Source organism: Panulirus ornatus, chromosome 4, assembly GCF_036320965.1.
Source record: "Panulirus ornatus isolate Po-2019 chromosome 4, ASM3632096v1, whole genome shotgun sequence".
Lineage (NCBI taxonomy): Eukaryota > Metazoa > Arthropoda > Malacostraca > Decapoda > Palinuridae > Panulirus > Panulirus ornatus.
In genome coordinates this window covers 62790006-62814011 of record NC_092227.1, presented here as the reverse complement: position 1 = coordinate 62814011, position 24006 = coordinate 62790006, and the positions used below count along the sequence as shown (strand labels likewise).

Genomic DNA, 24006 nt, shown 5'->3' with positions numbered 1-24006 from the left:
TTACTAGTTTTTCCAATGATAGTGTGTACTGCATGGAGAGGGAGTTTTACACTTGTTGGGCCCCATCTCTTGAACTCTCCCTAATATCATACAATCTCTTAAATTCATGTAAGCTGTCTGCATTAACCATGTCAATCTGTTTCAAGAGTGTATGTGTATGTATTTATGTATGTGCGGGTATATATGGGACACACCTGAATTTGTGTGTGTGCATCTGTGTGCTTGTGTTTAGTTTACAATTTACATATTAAATGATAAAAACACATATATCTAATGGGACAAAACTAAAAAGTAAAAAATGGTTAGTATTGTACAATATTAACAATAAATAAAACAAAACTTTTGTTAAACATCAACAGTATCAATTTCTTCAAAACAGCTGATAGATGATGAAGAATTAAAGCTAACATCAAATCTGACTCTCTTTTCCTCACTTGAGGTACTTGAGGAAGATCGGAGTGAACTTTTCATTTGAGACTTTTTCTGTGCTGTCAATTGTTTCAGGTGCTGTATATATTCTTCACTATTTCTTGGCCAATGAGCCACAAGGTTCTTATTGTATTTCATGGCCCTACTTTCTGACAAGCATGATTCTGGGGCATTGTTTATAAAGCTTTGTAGTTTTTGAACTGCACGAACAGAGCGACAGGCTACAGCATGTAGATTACTCATAAACTCTTGACTGTTTTCTATGTCAGAATTTGAGGAGAATGAGCAATCCTCTAGACCGTCCACAGGTACTGGGCTAAGACCAGCAAATGACATTAAGTGCTGCAATCTTGTATTAAGTTCTTCAACTGCACCTTTGAAATTCTCTGCATTCATTTTGCCTGTGAAAAATATATCAGACATTACTTTCAAAATTTTCAAGCACCCATGCTGCATACCTGTGCTACAGCAGCTCAAGGTTCTTTGCTTGGTTTTCTACTTATTTACTAATTCATTATCTCAGTCCTTCACTCCTTAGTCTGTAACCCTAATTCCATATTTCCCTCACAAAAATATCAGTGAACATCTTATACTTGTATATACTTTAATGGACTGCACCATTTTCCATCAACTCTTCTTTGACAGACAAATGGAATTTTTACTTACCTTCTTTAACCATTTCACTCTGAAAATTCCATATATATTACAATACTTCTTCTATTGTTCATATTGAAGACCGCAATTACTCCATGGTTTACTGTTAAAACTGATGCATCTTATGTACCCTAAAATGCCTGCCAAACTGTATTGAAGACCGCAATTACTCCATGGTTTACTGTTAAAACTGATGCATCTCTTATGTACCCTAAAATGCCTGCCAAACTGTTTAGAGTGCTGCCATCTGTGCAACATCAATAAATGCAAATGTTAATCAGCAATATCTGATTCACCCACACAAGTTACTCAACATACATTTCCATGTATTTTCATAATAATTTAGGTAACTCATATGCAGAATAGCATACTATTTGTAATTTATGGGAAGGGAGTTTTCCACTCATGGGATCCTATATCTTGAAGATTCTCTACCATCATACAACTTCTTAAATTTATGAATGCTGTATGCATTACCAATGTCTTCAAAATATTCTGTTCCATTCACCCATTAATCACCACAAATGTGCTTCTTTACATCTTTTTTAACAAGTTGCTTACTTAATTTCTAATGTCATTTGGTTGCTCTTTCCCTACATCTCTCAAAAAACTGTTCACTGTCCATATCACTGATCTATTCTAAAAGCAAGTTACCCCTCACTCTTCTCTCTTCCAAGATGAGCAGATTTAAAGCTTTTAGCCTTCCCCTGTAATTTAGTTTTTGCAAAGGCATGTGCACCAGTAGGAAGAGAGGAGAGTGACTGGCTCCCAGTGAAAGTGAGTTTGCTGCAGGGGTGTGTGATGTCCCCATGGTTGTTCATTTTGTTTATGGATGGAGTGGTTAGGGAGGTAAATGCAAGAGTTTCGGAGAGAGGGGCAAGTATGAAGTCTGTTGCGGATGAGAGGGCCTGGGAAGTGAGTCAGTTGTCGTTCGTCGATGATACAGCTCTGGTAGCTGATTCAGGTAAGAAACTGCAGAAGTTGGTGACTGAGTTTGGAAAAGTGTGTGAAAGAAAAAAGTTGAGAGTAAATGTGAATAAGAACAAGGTCATTAGGTTCAGTAGGGTTGAGGGACAAGTTAACTGGGATGTAAGTTTGAATGGAGAAAAATAGGAGGAAGTGAAGTGTTTTAGATACCTGGGAGTGAGCTTAGCAGTGGATGGAACCATGGAAGCAGAAGTGAGGGGGGTGCAAAGGTTCTGGAAGCGATAAAGAATGTGTTGAAGGAGAGAACGTTATCTCAGAGAGCAAAAATGGGTATGTTTGAAGGAATAGTAGTTCAAACAATGTTATATGGTTGCAAGGCATGGGTCATAGAGAGGGTTGTATGGAGGAGGGTGGATGCATTGGAAATGAAATGTCTGAGGACAATATGTGGTGTGAGGTGGTTTGATCGAGTAAGTAATGAAAAGGTAAGAGAAATGTGTCGAAATAAAAAGAGTGTGGTTGAGAGAGCTGAAGAGGGTGTGTTGAAATGGTTTGGACATATGGAGAGAATGAGCAAGGAAAGATTGACAAAGAGGATATATGTGTCAAAGACGAAGGGAACAAGGAGAAGTGGGAGACAAAATTGGTGGTGGAAGGATGGAGTGAAAAAGATTTTGAGCGATCAGGGCCTGAAGATACAGGAGGGTGAGAGGCAAGCAAGGAATAGAGTGAACTGGAATGATGCGGTATACCAGGTTTGACCTGCTAAACCAGGGCATGTGAAGTGTGTGTGGTAAACCATGGAAAGGTCTGTGGATCCTGGATGTAGATAGGGAGATGTGGTTTCGGTGCACTACACATGACAGCCAAAGACTGAGTGTGAACGAATGTGGCCTTTTTTGTCTGTTTTCCTGGCACTACCTTGCTGAAGTAGGGGGGTAGTGATGCTATTTCCTGTGTGGCGGGGCAGCAACAGGAATGGATGAAGGCAAGCAAGTATGAATATGTACATGTGTATAAATGTGTATGTGTATGTATATGTATGTATGTGTATATATTTGTGTGTATGGGCCATTCTTCGTCTCTTTCCTGGCACTACCCCGTTGACATGGGAAACAGAGATTAAGTATGATAATCAAAAAAATATATATACCCTAGCCTGAGCCAGTTACCCATTTCATCAACCAACCCCTAGGGGTGGATGAACAGCTGGGTTGACTGTGGAATGACTGCTGCAACCGGATTCGAACCTATGCACTCGACCCTGGGCAGCTCATGAATTCATCACAGTCAGGAACGCTAACTGCTACACCACAGGAGTCCATATCCCAATCTGTTACTGCAGAATCTGTTATGTTTTGGGTACTTTCCAAAATTTTATCTCCTCCTAAAGTCTTGCTTCATCTCTGTTCATTTAGCTTCCTTGTTCACCAAATGATCAAACTGAAGCATTACAAAATCACTTTTATCAAGTGGTGTATCATGTACGTTTTCAATATCCATGCTAGTCTATCTGAAGTTAAGACCCAGTAATGAAGGTGAATCAGACCCTCTTATTCTATTATGCCTGCTGATATGCTGGTATAAGACATTTTTCAATACATACTCTTGGAACTTGTGTTTCCATGATTCAATCATGACTAACCTAATCCTTCCATTCTTTTTCTTTCTTTTTTCTTTCATCATACTATTCGCCATTTCCCGCGTTAGTGAGGTAGCATTAAGAACAGAGGACTGAGCCTCCTCCTCTGTTCCTTCTTTTGGAATATTAAAAATGGGAGGGGAGGATTTCCAGCCCCCCTGCTCCCTCCCCTCTTAGTCGCCTTCCACGACAAGCAGGGAATACATGGGAAGTATATTCTATCTCCTTGCACCTGAAATCCCTCATTATCAATACCATCCTTATTGTTCCTTCGTTGTTGTCACTGTATATTTGTTCTTTTTTTTTTATTATTATTTTGCTTTGTCACTGTCTCCCGCATTTGCGAAGTAGCGCAAGGAAACAGACGAAAGAAATGGCTCCACCCACCCACATACACATGTATATACATACACGTCCACACACGCAAATATACATACCCATACATCTCAATGTACACATATATATACACACACAGACATACATATATACACATGCACACAATTCACATTGTCTGCCTTTATTCATTCCCATTGCCACCTCGCCACACATGGAATACCATCCCCCCCCCCCTCATGCATACGAGGTAGTGCTAGGAAAAGACAACAAAGGCCCCGTTCGTTCACACTCAGTCTCTAGCTGTCATGCAATAATGCCCAAAACCACAGCTCCCTTTCCACATCCAGGCCCCACAGAACTTTCCCTGGTTTACCCCAGACGCTTCATATGCCCTGATTCAATCCACTGACAGCACGTCAACCCCAGTATACCACATCGATCCAATTCACTCTATTCCTTGCCCGCCTTTCACCCTCCTGCATGTTCAGGCCCCGATCACTCAAAAATTTTTCACTCCATCTTTCCACCTCCGATTTGGTCTCCCACTTCTCCTCGTTCCCTCCACCTCCGACACATATATCCTCTTGGTCAATCTTTCCTCACTCATTCTCTCCATGTGCCCAAACTATTTCAAAACACCCTCTTCTGCTCTCTCAACCACGCTCTTTTTATTTCCACACATCTCTCTTACCCTTACATTACTTACTCGATCAAACCACCTCACACCACATATTGTCCTCAAACATCTCATTTCCAGCACATCCACCCTCCTCCGCACAACTCTATCCATGGCCCACACCTCGCAACCATACAACATTGTTGGAACCACTATTCCTTCAAACATACCCATTTTTGCTTTCCGAGATAATGTTCTCAACTTCCACACATTCTTCAACGCTCCCAGGATTTTTGCCCCCTCCCCCAACCTATGATTCACTTCCGCTTCCATGGTTCCATCCGCTGCCAGATCCACTCCCAGATATCTAAAACACTTTACTTCCTCCAGTTTTTCTCCATTCAAACTTACCTCCCAATTGACTTGACCCTCAACCCTACTGTACCTAATAACCTTGCTCTTATTCACATTTACTCTTAACTTTCTTCTTTCACACACTTTACCAGACTCAGTCACCAGCTTCTGTAGTTTCTCACATGAATCAGCCACCAGCGCTGTATCATCAGCGAACAACAAGTGACTCACTTCCCAAGCTCTCTCATCCCCAACAGACTTCATACTTGCCCCTCTTTCCAATGGTGATATTTGTTCTGTATCATTAAAATCCTTTGGATGAATATATATCAACAATACAACTATGCACTTCTTTCCTGTATATACAATTCCCATAAGGTATTCTCTCTTTCCTGAAACCTAAGGTTATCTCATTTTAGGAGAGCCAAATCTTCCCATCCTTCATCTTCTCTTTCACTCATTATCATGTTACCCAGTCTACTCCAACAATATCAGGTGCAATTTCCCCTGTATGATCCTTAAATTCTGACTCTATCATGTACTACTAATCCATCAGCATTTGTACACATCACTTTCAATCTATCATTACAATTGTCAAACATTCCTTACCTCTCTGTAGCACTGGCAGGAGTGGCCTGCCCTTTCATCTCATTTGGCATCTTCCACTTTTTCCCATCTGACTATATTCTTTGCTTTTTCCCTTCTCTTCCCTTGGTCTATCATACCTTATGAATGCTCGTCTTTCAGTTTCTTAGTCTTTCTTATTACCTCCTGGCTAGATGATTCCCTTTTTCATATACAACTATAATCTCCACTCACTATTCCAGTTGAAAGGTGGCACACCTATTGCATGCCTCAAGGACCTTGAGTCCCTAGCCTTTGTTGTTATATGAGTCAAGGTCTGTCTCCCAACTACCACACTTTCCCTCATTTGCCTATTGCTCTCCTAATTCTACAAATTTTATATCTTTACTCAACTATCTATACTCCTGCCATGAGACTGTGATATCCTCTCACTTTCAAACCAAGATCCCCTACCTCTGGGGTTTCAATCTTCACCATAGGAAATGTTTGATTTCCTCCTATATGGACATTGGAGGGATTGAAACCCTCACGTTCTCCATTCTCAATGACTGAGAGCAAATTTTCTCCCACCCTACTCATATTCCTGACCGCTGTGACCACTCTCTTAATATTCTGTATCTGTTTTTCACCTCTAATCCATCCTGATGAAAGAACACAATCTTGCCCCCTGTTGGTTGATCTCATCACACTCTCATAAATATATCTATTCTAATGGCAACTCTCCCTCAAGCAGTCCCTTCTAAGCATAAATACTGGCACCTCAATAAAACTGACTGGAATAACTTATGTAACCTCTTTTTTGCCTTTCTTTGATGTAACCTCTTTTTTGCCTTTCTTTAGGTAAATTACTGTCTCTAATGTAATCCTTCTGTCTCTGCTGAATGCATAGCAGAGTTTATTCTTGTGCAAATGAAAGCATTTATACCCTCTTCCTCCAATCCATGGTTCAACCACTCCTGTTCTGAGGCCATCTGGCAAGGGGTCAGGCATATCGAGCTTGGAAATACTCTCCTTCCTCTGGCTCCTATTCAGCTTTTATCAGTGCCTGTAATCACTGAAAGCATGTTATCTTCAAGGCAAAGGTCTCCTCTATTCAAAGGAAGTGCAATGACCTCTCCTCGTCATCCACTGATAGGTCATTCTGGTCTTTAGGTATGAGTGTCTCTAACAATTTCTGTCACTTTACCTTTCCTTAATTTTTCTGTTCTGACAGAACTATATCTGTCTCTGCCACAGACAAAGCAACTCTCTTTGGTTCCCATTTCTCCTCAAGCTCCACCTTGTATGACTAACTGATGCTCGTCTTACTAATTGTATACACTCCCCATAATCTCTTTTCAGACTGTCCAAAAAGCACTTCTCTCTCTGGACACATGCAAGGCTTGTGGTCCTCATGGCATCCATTCCAATGTACTGAAAGATAGCGCTTCTGAAGTTGTACCTGCGCTTGCTCATCTGTTCTGTTTCTGTATAAAACCAAAACTTTTCCTTCTCCTTGGAAGCATGCACTGATACATCCCATCCCAAGGGAGGGTGACCATTCTGACCCCTCCAACTATTGTGCTATTGCTTTGACACCTACCAATTCTAAAGTCTTTGAATTTCTCTTCAACTCCCATGTCCTTGGACACATCAAAAATCAGTCTACTCTCTGATCACCAGTACGGTTTCTGTAAGGTGAGAGCCACTGGTGATATTCTTTCCTATCTTACTTATGTCTGGTCATCATCCCTGAAAGATTTGGGGGTCAGGTGTAGGTGCCCTTGATATATCTAAAACTTTTGACAAGGTTTGGCATTGGAGTCTCATCTCTAAGCTCCCCTCTTTTGGCTTCTCTCCCTCACTTTGCACCTTCATATCTAGCTTCCTCTCTGGCCAGTCCATCTCTGTGGTTGTTGATGGATCAGCCTCCCCCTTTTCTCCATCAACAGTGGTGTCCCTCAAGGTTCTGTCCTGTCCTTTCCACTTTTTCTCCTTTTTTCAATGATTTCCTCTCCACAAATAATCCAATGCACTCATACGCTGGCAACTCAACACTGCATTCATCCACGTCCTTCAATTCTGCTCCTTCTTCTCTCATTCAACCTGCATCTCGTGTCAACACAGCTTCCTCAATAAACTCGGACAGGACAACTCAGCAGGGTTGAAAAAAATCTAGTTAAGTTCAATGCCCCAAAGACCCAATTTCTACCCATCTCTCCATCGAAAACTCTTCGTAACTCTTGGCATTCCTCTGACAGTTCTATAAATCCACCTCTTGACTCAATAACCATACTTGGTATTACTGTAACATCCACTCTTTCTTGGAAAACCCACATTATGGGAATAGCTAAGTCTACCTCTAAGAAACTGGGTGTCCTGTTTAGATGTTGAAACTTCTTTTCTTCTAAACAGTTACTCTGCTGATACAAAGTATCAATTCGTCCTTGTATGGAGTACTGCTCTTACATCTGGGGTGGTTCAAGCTTAGCGTCCTTACTTGGGAGAGTCGAGTCAAAAGTGGTCCGACATATAAACAGTTTCAAGGTAGTTTCCAAGCTTGATCCTCTTGCCCTATATTGCACTGTTGTTTCACTTTTCCTTTTCTACAGGTATCATTTTGGTGTTTGGTCATGAAAGCTGTCTGCTTCTGTGCTTCCAACTCTAGCTAGACCATGTGATACTCATCAAGCTGCTACATCATATGATTACTGTGTGGCCAATGGCAACTCAAGGGTGGGCCATTTTGCTAACTGCTTCTTTCCTTACACATCGAAGCTTTGAAAGTCTCTACCTTCTCAAGTCTTTACCAATAACTATGACCTGGCACATTTTAAAAGACAAGTTTTTCACTTCCTCCAAAATTCTTAAGTACTTTCCCCCTTCTTCTTTTTCCCTTTCATAACTTACTCTATATTTCAATTAAATCCCAGTCTTGATGCGGACTTCTGTCTGTGACTGAAGCCTTGAGAGAGAGAGAGAGAGAGAGAGAGAGAGAGAGAGAGAGAGAGAGAGAGAGAGAGAGAGAGAGAGAGAGAGAATTATATTTTATAATTCAATTGCCTTATATAACCCTTTAATAAGTATGTCTTCTTTCTCTCCCTTTTCCTCTTTATCTGGTGTGTGTTCTTCCTCTAGTCCAAAAATAATCAAAGATTTCCATCCGATCCCCCCTGCTGAAAGGCATTTAGGTTTAACATTTTCTTTTATACCTTAAATTTGTTGCCATGTGTAGATTATCATATATCTTTTTCTTCTTTCAAGGCTAAGCAGTTACAGTTCCTTCAGCAATATGTGGCAATCCACATGTTTCATCCCCTCGATTCTGCTTGTGAAGTGCTCCTAAATTCTCTGTTTATTTCTAAATGGTTTGTTGGTGACCATACAACACAGCAGCAATCAATTTTGCTTTTTTCATATACAGTAAACCCACAAAGAAAGGTACCCTGATGTAATGGATTTTGGATTTTACAGATCGGACAAATAATACAGTATATCAATTGATAGTTTAAAAATGTATTTACCTCATCCTAAAACATCTTTATATTTTCCCTAAAGCTTAATGATGCTCTCTTACCCCAACTCTCATTTGCCCTCTTTTCCAACCCCTGTATCTCCTTGATTTTCGGCCACTTTCTCTTATACATCCCAATCATTTGCACTCTCCTTGTAAGTACCGCCCCAATGCTTCTTTTTTCTCTTTCACTAAAAACTTTTCTTCTTCAACTACGCTTCAACTAAGTTACATTCAATTTAATGGACTTTCAGCATCAATGGACACCCCTTCCCCATATTAGTCTGTTAAATTGAGGGTTTACTGTACATTAAATATTTTGTTCGACAGATTTCTATCTCTTGTAATGAAAGCTCTCAGAAATGTATCCCATATCACTTGACCTGAGAGTGCTATTTTCTTAATATGCACTCTGAAACCTCATGTTTCATTTATCATGATAACCAAATCATTCACATTTACCTCACTTTCTATCAATTTCCCTGCCAGGCCTTTATATGGCACTACTAATGAATCTTTCCTTGACTCATAAGTTATTTGCTAAAATAATTTTTTCATTAAGTTCCATTAGGCTCACTGTCAATTTGTAAATTATGTCTCAATCTTTTTTGCATCCCCATTTGATCAGTTTCTGATCCTATCATTTAGGTTCAGTTTTATCCACTTGTAAATTGTCTCATTCTTTATTGCATCCCCATTTGATCAGAATCTGATCTCATCATTTTGCTGAAGTCTCATCAGCAAAACTCTTTGCTATGTGTCCCTTTACTTCAATGCTGATGTCTGATATTATTACCAAAAAAACCGAGGCTAACACCATTCCCGAGGTACCCCAGATAGGACATTTTTCCCAGACCTCTTTGTAATCATCTATTTGTTTTGTATGGGGAGGAAGTTTTACAAAATTATTTTTTTTTACATTGTCTTTAACAAGCTTTTTACTTACTTCTATTTTATGTTCTCTTGCTGCTGCATTCCCTACAGCCCTCAAAAAACTGTTCTCTGTCCACGTCAAAAAAGGGTGTGATTAGGTTACACCTTACTTTTCTTTTTTCCATGGTGGGCTAATTCAAAGCACTTAGCCTCTCCATCTAACTCATCTCTCTTTATTCTGGTACCATCTATGTTGTGAGTGTGTTGTGTGTGTGTTGTGTGTGTGTGTGTGTGTGTGTGTGTGTGTGTGTGTGTGTGTGTGTGTGTGTGTGTGTGTGTGTGTGCACAGAAGAAATGTCAGATTAAGATATAAAGCTTCTATGTCTCTGAAACTTATCATTTAATAAACCTCACACTTCAAAATACATTTGACAATCCTCTCACCTTGATGGGATAATTCAAACTGATTCATTACTGTTCTGCATGCTGCAGTTAGCTGGGAGATGGTGTCTGCTGCTGATTCTACCCGATTAACCCAACGAACTATTTTGAGTCGCTGGTCTTCTTCCGGCAAGCTTTCATCATACTCTATGGTGGCCTGATAATAAAAGAATACATATAATTTTTCCCCACAACCAGACATCCTCCAGCCATGTGTGGTCTCAGAAGTGGTAGAGGATGTGTGAATGAAGTGTTTGCTCGAAGAATGTGTGTGAGAAAGACTTAGAAATGGATTTGTATGTAGCATTTATGGATCAGGGTTGATAGAGATGCTTTGTGGAAGATCTTAAGAGTATATGGTGTGGGAGGTAAACTGCTAGCAGTGAAAAGTTTTTATCAAGGATGTAAGGCATGTGTACCAGGAGGAAGATAGGAGAGTGATTGGTTCCCAGTGAAGAACTGTCTGTGGCAGGGGTGTGTGATGTCCCCATGGTTGTTTAATTTGTGTATGGATAAGGTAGTAAATGTAAAAGTTTTTGAGAGAGGGGGCAAATATGCAGTCTGTTGGGGATGAGAGGGCCAGGGAAGCAAGTCAGTTGTTCACTGATGATACAGAACTGGTGGCTGATTCGAGTGAGAAACTGCAGAAGTCGGTGACTGAGTTTGGAAAAGTGCATGAAAGGAGAAAGTTGAGAGTAAATGCTACTAAGAGCAAGGTTATTAGGTTAGTTGGGATGTAAGTTTGAAAGGAGAAAAATAGGAGGAAGTGAAGTGATTTAGATATCTGGGAAAGGACTTAGCAGCAAATGGAACCAAGAAAGCGGAAGTAAGTCACAGGGTGGGGAAGAGGTCGAAGGTTTTAGGAGCGATCAAGAATGTGTGGAAAGAGAGAACGGTATCTCTGAAAGCAAAAATAGGTATGTTTGAAGGAATAGTAGTTCCAACAATATCATATGGCTGCAAGACATAGGCTATAGATAGGGTATGGTGTGAGAGGGTTTGATTAAGTAATGAAAGGGCAAGAGAGATGTGTGGAAATAAAGTGTGGTTGAGAGAGCAGAAGAGGGCGTGTTGAAATGGTTTGGACATATGGAAAGAATGAGAGGAAAGCTTGACAAAAAAGATGTGTGTGTTAGAGGTGGAAGGAACAAGGAGAAGTGGGAGACCAAATTGAAGGTGGAAGGATGGAGGGAAAAATATTTTGAGCTACCACGACCTAATCATATGGGAGGGTGAGAGGCATGCAAGGAATGGAGTAAACTGCAACGATGTGGTATACTGGGGTTGTGCTGTCAATGGGGTAAACCATAGAAAGGTATGTGGGGTCTGGATAAGGATATGGAGCTGTGGCTTTAGGTGCATTACACATGACAGCTAAAGAATGTATGAACAAATGTGGCCTTTTTTTGTCTGTTTTCCTGGCACTACCTTGCTGAAGCTGGGTGGAGTGATGCTGTTTCCTGTGGGATGGAGTGTCGCCAGGAATGGATGAGGGCAAGCACGTATGAAGCCTTGAAGAATGTGTGGAAGTCGAGAACATTATCTCGGAAAGCAAAAATGGGTATGTTTGAAGGAATAGTGGTTCCAACAATGTTGTATGGTTGCGAGGCTGTGGGCTATGGATAGAGTTGTGCACAAAAGGGTGGATGTGCTGGAAATGAGATGTTTGAAGACAATGTGTGGTATGAGGTGGTTTGATCGAGTAAGTAATATAAGGGTAAGAGAGATGTGTGGAAATAAAAAGAGCGTGGTTGAGAGAGCAGAAGAGGGTGTTTCGAAATGGTTTGGGCACATGGAGAGATTGAGTGAGGAAAGATTGACCAAGAGGATATATGTGTCGGAGGTGGAGGGAACGAGGAGAAGTGGGAGACCAAATTGGAGGTGGAAAGATGGAGTGAAAAAGATTTTGTGTGATCGGGGCCTGAACATGCAGGAAGGTGAAAGGCAGGCAAGGAATAGAGTGAATTGGATCGATGTGGTATACCGGGATCGATGTGCTGTCAGTGGATTGAATCAGGGCATGTGAAGCGTCTGGGGTAAACCATGGAAAGTTGTGTGGGGCCTGGATGTGGAAAGGGAGCTGTGGTTTCGGGCATTATTGCATGACAGCTAGAGACTGAGTGTGAACGAATGGGGCCTTTGTTGTCTTTTCCTAGTGCTACCTCGCACACGAGGGGGGAGGGGGATGGTATTCCATGTGTGGCGAGGTGGCGATGGGAATGAATAAAGGCAGACAGTGTGAACTGTGTGCATGGGTATATATGTGTGTATATATATGTGTACATTGAGATGTGTAGGTATGTATATTTGCGTGTGTGGACGTGTGTGTGTGTGTATACATTGTGTATGGGGGTGGGTTGGGCCATTTCTTTCGTCTGTTTCCTTGCGCTACCTCGCAAACGCGGGAGACAGCGACAAAGCAAAATAAATAAATATAAATATATATATATTATCGAGGATGTAAGGCATGTGTACGTGTAGGAAGAGAGGAAAGTGATTGGTTCTCAGTGAATGCAGGTTTGCGGCAGGGGTGTGTGATGTCTCCATGGTTGTTTAATTTGTTTATGGATGGGGTTGTTAGGGAGGTAAATGCAAGAGTTTTGGAAAGAGGGGCAAGTATGAAGTCTGTTGGGGATGAGAGAGCTTGGGAAGTGAGTCAGTTGTTGTTCGCTGATGATACAGCGCTGGTGGCTGATTCATGTGAGAAACTGCAGAAGCTGGTGACTGAGTTTGGTAAAGTGTGTGGAAGAAGAAAGTTAAGAGTAAATGTGAATAAGAGCAAGGTTATTAGGTACAGTAGGCTTGAGGGTCAAGTCAGTTGGGAGGTGAGTTTGAATGGAGAAAAACTGGAGGAAGTGAAGTGTTTTAGATATCTGGGAGTGGATCTGGCAGCGGATGGAACCATGGAAGCGGAAGTGGATCATAGGGTGGGGGAGGGGGCAAAAATTCTGGGAGCCTTGAAGAATGTGTGGAAGTCGAGAACATTATCTCGGAAAGCAAAAATGGGTATGTTTGAAGGAATAGTGGTTCCAACAATGTTGTATGGTTGCGAGGCGTGGGCTATAGATAGAGTTGTGCGCAGGAGGATGGACATGCTGGAAATGAGATGTTTGAGGACAATGTGTGGTGTGAGGTGGTTTGATCGAGTAAGTAACGTAAGGGTAAGAGAGATGTGTGGAAATAAAAAGAGCGTGGTTGAGAGAGCAGAAGAGGGTGTTTTGAAATGGTTTGGGCACATGGAGAGAATGAGTGAGGAAAGATTGACCAAGAGGATATATGTTTCGGAGGTGGAGGGAACGAGGAGAAGAGGGAGACCACATTGGAGGTGGAAAGATGGAGTGAAAAAGATTTTGTGTGATCGGGGCCTGAACATGCAGGAGGGTGAAAGGAGGGCAAGGAATAGAGTGAATTGGAGCGATGTGGTATACCGGGGTTGACGTGCTGTCAGTGGATTGAATCAAGGCATGTGAAGCGTCTGGGGTAAACCATGGAAAGCTGTGTAGGTATGTATATTTGCGTGTGTGGACGTATGTATATACATGTGTATGGGGTGGGTTGGGCCATTTGTTTCGTCTGTTTCCTTGCGCTACCTCGCAAACGCGGGAGACAGCGACAAAGTATAATAAATAAAATAAAATATTTTTTTTTTCATACGATTTGCCATTTCCCGCATTTGCGAGGTAGCGTTAAGAACAGAGGACTGGGCCTTAGAGGGAAAATCCTCACCTTGGCCCCCTTCTCTGTTCCTTCTTTTGGAAAATTAAAAAAAAAAAACGAGGGGAGGATTTCCAGCCACCCGCTCCCTCTCCTTTTAGTCGCCTTCTACGACACGCAGGGAATACGTGGGAAGTATTCTTTCTCCCCTATCCCCAGGGATAAAAATAAAATATATATATATATATATATATATATATATATATATATATATATATATATATATATATATATATATATATATATTCTTTCTTTTTCTTTCATACTATTCGCCATTTCCTGCGTTAGCAAGGTAGCGTTAAGAACAGAGGACTGGGCCTCTGAGGGAATATCCTCACCTGGCCCCCTTCTCTGTCCATTCTTTTGGAAAATTAAAATAAACGAGAGGGGAGGATTTCCAGCCCCCCGCTCCCTTCCCTTTTAGTCGCCATCTACGACATGCAGGGAATACGTGGAAAGTATTCTTTCTCCCTTATCCCCAGGGATATATATATATATATATATTATTATTATATATATTTTGCTTTGTCGCTGTCTCCCGCGTTTGCGAGGTAGCGCAAGGAAACAGACGAAAGAAATGGCCCAACCAACCCCCATACACATGTATATACACACACGTCCACACACGCAAATATACATACCCATACATCTCAATGTACACATATATATACACACACAGACACATACATATATACCCATGCACACAATTCACACTGTCTGCCTTAATTCATTCCCATCGCCACCTCGCCACACATGGAATACCATCCCCCTCCCCCCTCATGTGTGCGGGGTAGCGCTAGGAAAAGACAACAAAGGCCTCATTCGTTCACACTCAGTCTCTGGCTGTCATGCAATAATGCCAAAAACCACAGCTCCCTTTCCACATCCAGGCCCCAGAAAGCTTTCCATGGTTTACCCCAGACGCTTCACATGCCCTGATTCAATCCACTGACAGCACGTCAACCCCTGTATACCACATCGATCCAATTCACTCTATTCCTTGCCCGCCTTTCACCCTCTTGCATGTTCAGGCCCTGATCACTCAAAATCTTTTTCACTCCATCTTTCCACCTCCAATTTGGTCTCCCACTTCTCCTCTTTCCCTCCACCTCCAACACATATATCCTCTTGGTCAATCTTTCTTCACTCATTTTCTCCAAGTGCCCAAACCATTTCAAAACACCCTCTTCTGCTCTCTCAACCATGCTCTTTTTATTTCCACACATCTCTCTTACCCTTACATTACTTACTTGATCAAACCACCTCACACCACACACTGTCCTCAAACATCTCATTTCCAGCACATCCACCCTCCTGCGCACAACTCTATCCATAGCCCACGCCTCGCAACCATACAACATTGTTGGAACCACTATTCCTTCAAAACATACCCATTTTTGCTTTCCGAGATAATGTTCTCGACTTCCACACATTCTTCAAGGCTCCCAGGATTTTTGCCCCCTCCCCCACCCTATGATTCACTTCCGCTTCCATGGTTCCATCCACTGCCAGATCCACTCCCAGATATCTAAAACACTTTACTTCCTCCAGTTTTTCTCCATTTAAACTTACCTCCCAATTGACTTGACCCTCAACCCTACTGTACCTAATAACCTTGCTCTTATTCACATTTACTCTTAACTTTCTTCTTCCACACACTTTACCAAACTCAGTCACCAGCTTCTGCAGTTTCTCAAAAGAATCACCCACCAGCGCTGTATCATCAGCGAACAACAACTGACTCACTTCCCAAGCTCTCTCATCCACAACAGACTTCATTCTTGCCCATCTTTCCAAAACTCTTGCATTCACCTCCCTAACAACCCCATCCATAAACAAATTAAACAACCATGGAGACATCACACACACCTGCCGCAAACCTACTTTCACTGAGAACCAATCACTTTCCTCTCTTCCTACACGTACACATGCCTTACATCCTCGATAAAAACTTTTCACTGCTTCTAACAACTTGCCACCCATACCATATATTCTTAATACCTTCCACAGAGCATCTCTATCAACTCTATTATATGCCTTCTCCAGATCCATAAATGCTACATACAAATCCATTTGCTTTTCTAAGTTTTCTCACATACATTCTTCAAAGCAAACACCTGATCCACACATCCTCTACCACTTCTGAAACCACACTGCTCTTCCCCAATCTGATGCTCTGTACATGCCTTCACCCTCTCAATCAATACCCTCCCATATAATTTCCCAGGAATACTCAACAAACTTATACCTCTGTAATTTGAGCACTCACTCTTATCCCCTTTGCCTTTGTACAATGGCACTATGCACGCATTCCGCCAATCCTCAGGCACCTCACCATGAGTCATACATTAAATAACCTTACCAACCAGTCAACAATACAGTCACCCCCTTTTTTAATAAATTCCACTGCAATACCATCCAAACCTGCTGCCTTGCCAGCTTTCATCTTCTGCAAAGCTTTTACTACCTCTTCTCTGATTACCAAATCATTTTCCCTAACCCTCTCACTTTGCACACCACCTCGACCAAGACACCCTATATCTGCCACTCTATCATCAAACACATTCAACAAACCTTCAAAATACTCACTCCATCTCCTTCTCACATCACCACTACTTGTTATCACCTCCCCATTTGCGCCCTTCACTGAAGTTCCCATTTGCTCCTTTGTCTTACGCACTTTATTTACCTCCTTCCAGAACATCTTTTCATTCTCCCTAAAATTTAATGATACTCTCTCACCCCAACTCTCATTTGCCCTCTTTTTCACCTTTTGCACCTTTCTCTTGACCTCCTGTCTCTTTCTTTTATACATCTCCCACTCAATTGCATTTTTTCCCTGCAAAAATCGTCCAAATGCCTCTCTCTTCTCTTTCACTAATAATCTTACTTCTTCATCCCACCACTCACTACCCTTTCTAATCAACCCACCTCCCACGCTTCTCATGCCACAAGCATCTTTTGCGCAATCCATCACTGATTCCCTAAATACATCCCATTCCTCCCCCACTCCCCTTACTTCCATTGTTCTCACCTTTTTCCATTCTGTACTCAGTCTCTCCTGGTACTTCCTCACACAAGTCTCCTTCCCAAGCTCACTTACTCTCACCACCCTCTTCACCCCAACATTCACTCTTCTTTTCTGAAAACCCATACAAATCTTCACCTTAGCCTCCACAAGATAATGATCAGACATCCCTCCAGTTACACCTCTCAGCACATTAACATCCAAAAGTCTCTCTTTCGCGCGCCTGTCAACACGTAATCCAATAACGCTCTCTGGCCATCTCTCCTACTTACATACGTATACTTATGTTTATCTCGCTTTTTAAACCAGGTATTCCCAATCACCAGTCCTTTTTCAGCACATAAATCTACAAGCTCTTCACCATTTCCATTTACAACACTGAACACCCCATGTATACCAATTATTCCCTCAACTGCCACATTACTCACATTTGCATTCAAATCACCCATCACTATAACCCGGTTGCGTGCATCAAAACCACTAACACACTCATTCAGCTGCTCCCAAAACACTTGCCTCTCATGATCTTTCTTCTCATGCCCAAGTGCATATGCACCAATAATCACCCATCTGTCTCCATCAACTTTCAGTTTTACCCATATTAATCGAGAATTTACTTTCTTACATTCAATCACATACTCCCACAACTCCTGTTTCAGGAATAGTGCTACTCCTTCCCTTGCTCTTGTCCTCTCACTAACCCCTGACTTTACACCCAAGACATTCCCAAACCACTCTTCCCCTTTACCCTTGAGCTTCGTTTCACTCAAAGCCAAAACATCCAGGTTCCTTTCCTCAAACATACTACCTATCTCCTATCTCTCCTTTTTTCACATCTTGGTTACATCCACACACATTTAGACACCCCAACCTGAGTCTGCGAGGAAGATGAGCACTCCCAGCGTGACTCCTTCTGTTTCCCATTTTTTTAGAAAGTTAAAAATACATACATACATACATATATATATATATATATATATATATATATATATATATATATATATATATATCCCTGGGGATTGGGGAGAAAGAATTCTTCCCACATATTCCCTGCATGTCGTAGAAGGCGACTAAAAGGGAAGGGAACGGGGGGCTGGAAATCCTCCCCTCTCGTTTTTTTTTAATTTTCCAAAAGAGGGAACAGAGAACGAGGCCAAGTGAGGATATTCCCTCAGAGGCCCAGTCCTCTGTTCTTAACGCTACCTTGCTAACGCGGGAAATGGCAAATAGTATGAAAGAAAGAAATATATATAATTTATTCATTCTATTTTGCTTTGTCGTTGTCTCCCGCGTTAGCGAGGTAGCGCAAGGAAACAGACGAAAGAATGGCCCAACCCACCCACATACACATGTATATACATACACGTCCACACACGCATATATACATACCTATACATCTCAACGTATACATATATATACACACAGACATATACATATATGCACATGTACATAATTACAGAGGTATAAGTTTGTTGAGTATTCCTGGTAAATTATATGGGAGGGTATTGATTGAGAGGGTGAAGGCATGTACAGAGCATCAGATTGGGGAAGAGCAGTGTGGTTTCAGAAGTGGTAGAGGATGTGTGGATCAGGTGTTTGCTTTGAAGAATGTATGTCAGAAATACTTAGAAAAGCAAATGGATTTGTATGTAGCATTTATGGATCTGGAGAAGGCATATGATAGAGTTGATAGAGATGCTCTGTGGAAGGTATTAAGAATATATGGTGTGGGAGGCAAGTTGTTAGAAGCAGTGAAAAGTTTTTATCGAGGATGTAAGGCATGTGTACATGTAGGAAGAGAGGAAAGTGATTGGTTCTCAGTGAATGTAGGTTTGCGGCAGGGGTGTGTGATGTCTCCATGGTTGTTTAATTTGTTTATGGATGGGGTTGTTAGGGAGGTAAATGCAAGAGTTTTGGAAAGAGGGGCAAGTATGAAGTCTGTTGGGGATGAGAGAGCTTGGGAAGTGAGTCAGTTGTTGTTCGCTGATGATACAGCGCTGGTGGCTGATTCATGTGAGAAACTGCAGAAGCTGGTGACTGAGTTTGGTAAAGTGTGTGGAAGAAGAAAGTTAAGAGTAAATGTGAATAAGAGCAAGGTTATTAGGTACAGTAGGGTTGAGGGTCAAGTCAATTGGGAGGTGAGTTTGAATGGAGAAAAAATGGAGGAAGTGAAGTGTTTTAGATATCTGGGAGTGGATCTGGCAGCGGATGGAACCATGGAAGCGGAAGTGAATCATAGGGTGGGGGAGGGGGCGAAAATTTTTGGGAGCCTTGAAGAATGTGTGGAAGTTGAGAACATTATCTCGGAAAGCAAAAATGGGTATGTTCGAAGGAATAGTGGTTCCAACAATGTTGTATGGTTGCGAGGCGTGGGCTATGGATAGAGTTGTGCGCAGGAGGATGGATGTGCTGGAAATGAGATGTTTGAGGACAATGTGTGGTGTGAGGTGGTTTGATCGAGTAAGTAACGTAAGGGTAAGAGAGATGTGTGGAAATAAAAAGAGCGTGGTTGAGAGAGCAGAAGAGGGTGTTTTGAAATGGTTTGGGCACATGGAGAGAATGAGTGAGGAAAGATTGACCAAGAGGATATATGTGTCGGAGGTGGAGGGAACGAGGAGAAGAGGGAGACCAAATTGGAGGTGGAAAGATGGAGTGAAAAAGATTTTGTGTGATCGGGGCCTGAACATGCAGGAGGGTGAAAGGAGGGCAAGGAATAGAGTGAATTGGAGCGATGTGGTATACAGGGGTTGACGTGCTGTCAGTGGATTGAATCAAGGCATGTGAAGCGTCTGGGGTAAACCATGGAAAGCTGTGTAGGTATGTATATTTGCGTGTGTGGACGTGTGTATGTACATGTGTATGGGGGGGGTTGGGCCATTTCTTTCGTATGTTTCCTTGCGCTACCTCGCAAACGCGGGAGACAGCGACAAAGTATAAAAAAAAAAAAAAAAGAAAAAAAAAAAAAAAAAAAAAAAAAAAAAACATAATTCATACCGTCTGCCTTTATTCATTCCCATCACCACCTCGCTACACATGAAATAACAACCCTCTCCCCTCTTATGTGTGCGAGGTAGGGCTAGAAAAAGACAAGAAAGGCCCCATTCGTTTACACTCAGTCTCTAGCTGTCATTTAATAATGCACCGAAACCACAGCTCCCTTTCCATATCCAGGCCCCACACAACTTTCCATGGTTTACCCCAGATGCTTCACATGCCCTGGTTCAATCTATTGACTGCACGTCGACCCCGGTATACCACGTCATTCCAATTCACTCTGTTCCTTGCACGCCTTTCACCCTCCTGCATGTTCAGGCCCCCCATCACTCAAAATCTTTTTCACTCCATCTTTCCACCTCCAATTTGGTCTCCCACTTCTCCTCGTTCCCTCCACCTCTGACACATATATCCTCTTGGTCAATCTTTCCTCACTCATTCTCTCCATGTGACCACACCATTTCAAAACACCCTCTTCTGCTCTCTCAACCACACTCTTTTTATTAATACACATCTCTCTTACCCTATTATTACTTACTTGATCAAACCACCTCACATCACATATTGTCCTCAAACATCTCATTTCCAGTACATCAATCCTCCTCCACACAACGCTATCCATAGCCCACGCGCCTCGCAACCATACAACATTGTTGGAACCACTATTCCTTCAAACATACCCATTTTTGCTTTCTGAGATAATGTTCTCGACTTCCACACATTCTTCAACGCTCCCAGAATTTTTCCCCCTCCCCCACCCTATGATTCACTTCCACTTCCATGGTTCCATCCGATGCCAGATCCACTCCCAGATATCTAAAACACTTTACTTCCTCCAGTTTTTCTCCATTCAAACTTACCTCCCAATTGACTTGACCCTCAACCCTACTGTACCTAATAACCTTGCTCTTATTCACATTTACTCTTAACTTTCTTCTTTCACACACTTTACCAAACTCGTCACCAGCTTCTGCAGTTTCTCACATGAATCACCCACCAGTGCTGTATCATCAGCAAACAACAACTGACTCACTTCCCAAACTCTCTCATGCACAACAGACTTCATACTTGCCCCTCTTTCCAAAACTCTTGCATTCACCTCCCTAACAACCCCATCCATAAACAAATTTAACAACCATGGAGACATCACACACCCCTGCCGCAAACCTACATTCACTGAGAACCAATCACTTTCCTCTCTTCCTACACGTACACATGCCTTACATCCTCGATAAAAACTTTTCACTGCTTCTAACAACTTGCCTCCCACACCATATATTCTTAATACCTTCCACAGCGAATCTCTATCAACTCTATCATATGCCTTCTCCAGATCCATAAATGCTACATACAAATCCATTTGTAATTCTAAGCATTTCTCACATACATTCTTCAAAGCAAACACCTGATCCACACATCCTCTACAACTTCTGAAACCACACTGCTCTTCCCAATCTGGTGCTCTGTACATGCCTTCACCCTCTCAATCAATACTCTCCTATATAATTTACCAGGAATACTCAACAAACTTATACCTCTGTAATTTGAGCACTCACTCTTATCCCCTTTGCCTTTGTACAATGGCACTATGCAAGCATTCCACCAATCCTCAGGCACTTCACCATGAATCATACATACATTAAATAACCTTACCAACCAATCAACAATACAGTCAACCCCCTTTTTTAATAAATTCCACTGCAATACCATCCAAACCTGCTGCCTTGCTGGCTTTCATCTTTCGCAAAGCTTTTACTACCTCTTTGTTTACCAAATCATTTTCCCTAACCCTCTCACTTTGCACACCACCTTGACCAAAACACCCTATATCTGCCACTCTATCATCAAACGTTACATTCAAGAAACCTTCAAAATACTCACTCCATCTCCTTCTCACATCACCACTACTTGTTATCACCTCCCCACTAGCCCCCTTCACTGAAGTTCCCATTTGCTCCCTTGTCTTACGCACTTTATTTACCTCCTTCCAGAACATCTTTTTATTCTCCCTAAAATTTAATGATACTCTCTCACCCCAACTCTCATTTGCCCTCTTTTTCACCTCTTGCACCTTTCTCTTGACCTCCTGCCTCTTTCTTTTATACATCTCCCACTAATTTGCATTTTTTCCCAGCAAAAATCGTCCAAATGCCTCTTTCTTTTCTTTCACTAATAATCTTACTTCTTCATCCCATCCCATCACTACCTTTTCTAATCTGCCCACCTCCCACGCTACTCATGCCACAAGCTTTTTTTGTGCAAGTCATGACCGCTTCCCTAATACATCCCATTCCTCCCCCACTCCCCTTACCTCCTTTGTTCTCACCTTTTTCCATTCTGTGCTCAGTCTCTCCTGGTACTTCCTCACACAAGTCTCCTTCCCAAGCTCACTTACTCTCACCACTCTCTTCACCCCAACATTCTCTCTTCTTTTCTGAAAACCCATACAAATCTTCACCTTTGCCTCCACAAGATAATGATCAGACATCCCTCCAGTTGCACCTTTCAGCACATTAACATCCAAAAGTCTCTCTTTCGCGCGCCTGTCAATTAACACAATCCAATAACGCTCTCTGGCCATCTCTCCTACTTACATACGTATACTTATGTATATCTCGTTTTAAACCAGGTATTCCCAATCACCAGTCCTTTTTCAGCACATAAATCTCTTCACCATTTCCATTTACAACACTGAACACCCCATGTATACCAATTATTCCCTCAACTGCCACATTACTCACATTTGCATTCAAATCACCCATCACTATAACCCGGTCTCGTGCATCAAAACCACTAAAACACTCATTCAGCTGCTCCCAAAACACTTGCCTCTCATGATCTTTCTTCTCATGCCCAGGTGCATATGCACCAATAATCACCCATCTCTCTCCATAAACTTTCAGTTTTACCCATATTAATCGAGAATTTACTTTCTTACATTCAATCACATACTCCCACAACTCCTGTTTCAGGAATAGTGCTACTCCTTCCCTTGCTCTTGTCCTCTCACTAACCCCTGACTTTACACCCAAGACATTCCCAAACCACTCTTCCCCTTTACCCTTGAGCTTCGTTTCACTCAAAGCCAAAACATCCAGGTTCCTTTCCTCAAACATACTACCTATCTCCTATCTCTCCTTTTTTCACATCTTGGTTACATCCACACACATTTAGACACCCCAACCTGAGTCTGCGAGGAAGATGAGCACTCCCAGCGTGACTCCTTCTGTTTCCCATTTTTTTAGAAAGTTAAAAATACATACATACATACATATATATATATATATATATATATATATATATATATATATATATATATATATATATATATATATCCCTGGGGATTGGGGAGAAAGAATTCTTCCCACATATTCCCTGCATGTCGTAGAAGGCGACTAAAAGGGAAGGGAACGGGGGGCTGGAAATCCTCCCCTCTCGTTTTTTTTTAATTTTCCAAAAGAGGGAACAGAGAACGAGGCCAAGTGAGGATATTCCCTCAGAGGCCCAGTCCTCTGTTCTTAACGCTACCTTGCTAACGCGGGAAATGGCAAATAGTATGAAAGAAAGAAATATATATAATTTATTCATTCTATTTTGCTTTGTCGTTGTCTCCCGCGTTAGCGAGGTAGCGCAAGGAAACAGACGAAAGAATGGCCCAACCCACCCACATACACATGTATATACATACACGTCCACACACGCATATATACATACCTATACATCTCAACGTATACATATATATACACACAGACATATACATATATGCACATGTACATAATTACAGAGGTATAAGTTTGTTGAGTATTCCTGGTAAATTATATGGGAGGGTATTGATTGAGAGGGTGAAGGCATGTACAGAGCATCAGATTGGGGAAGAGCAGTGTGGTTTCAGAAGTGGTAGAGGATGTGTGGATCAGGTG

At 41.8% G+C, this 24006-nt stretch overlaps 1 protein-coding gene across 1 annotated transcript in view; it reads right to left on the bottom strand.

Annotated features, from left to right (window-relative positions):
• Positions 1-81: 81 nt before the first annotated feature.
• LOC139766666 (kinesin-like protein KIF14) overlaps positions 82-24006 on the bottom strand; it is a 282193-nt gene continuing 258268 nt past the window's right edge. Inside the window, exons 28-29 of the mRNA XM_071695567.1 lie at positions 10354-10507; positions 82-830 (exon numbers count right to left, since the gene is read on the bottom strand). Of these exons, the coding sequence (XP_071551668.1) occupies positions 346-830; positions 10354-10507 (639 nt within the window). The 3' untranslated portion in view covers positions 82-345. The remainder of the gene's footprint in view (positions 831-10353; positions 10508-24006) is intronic.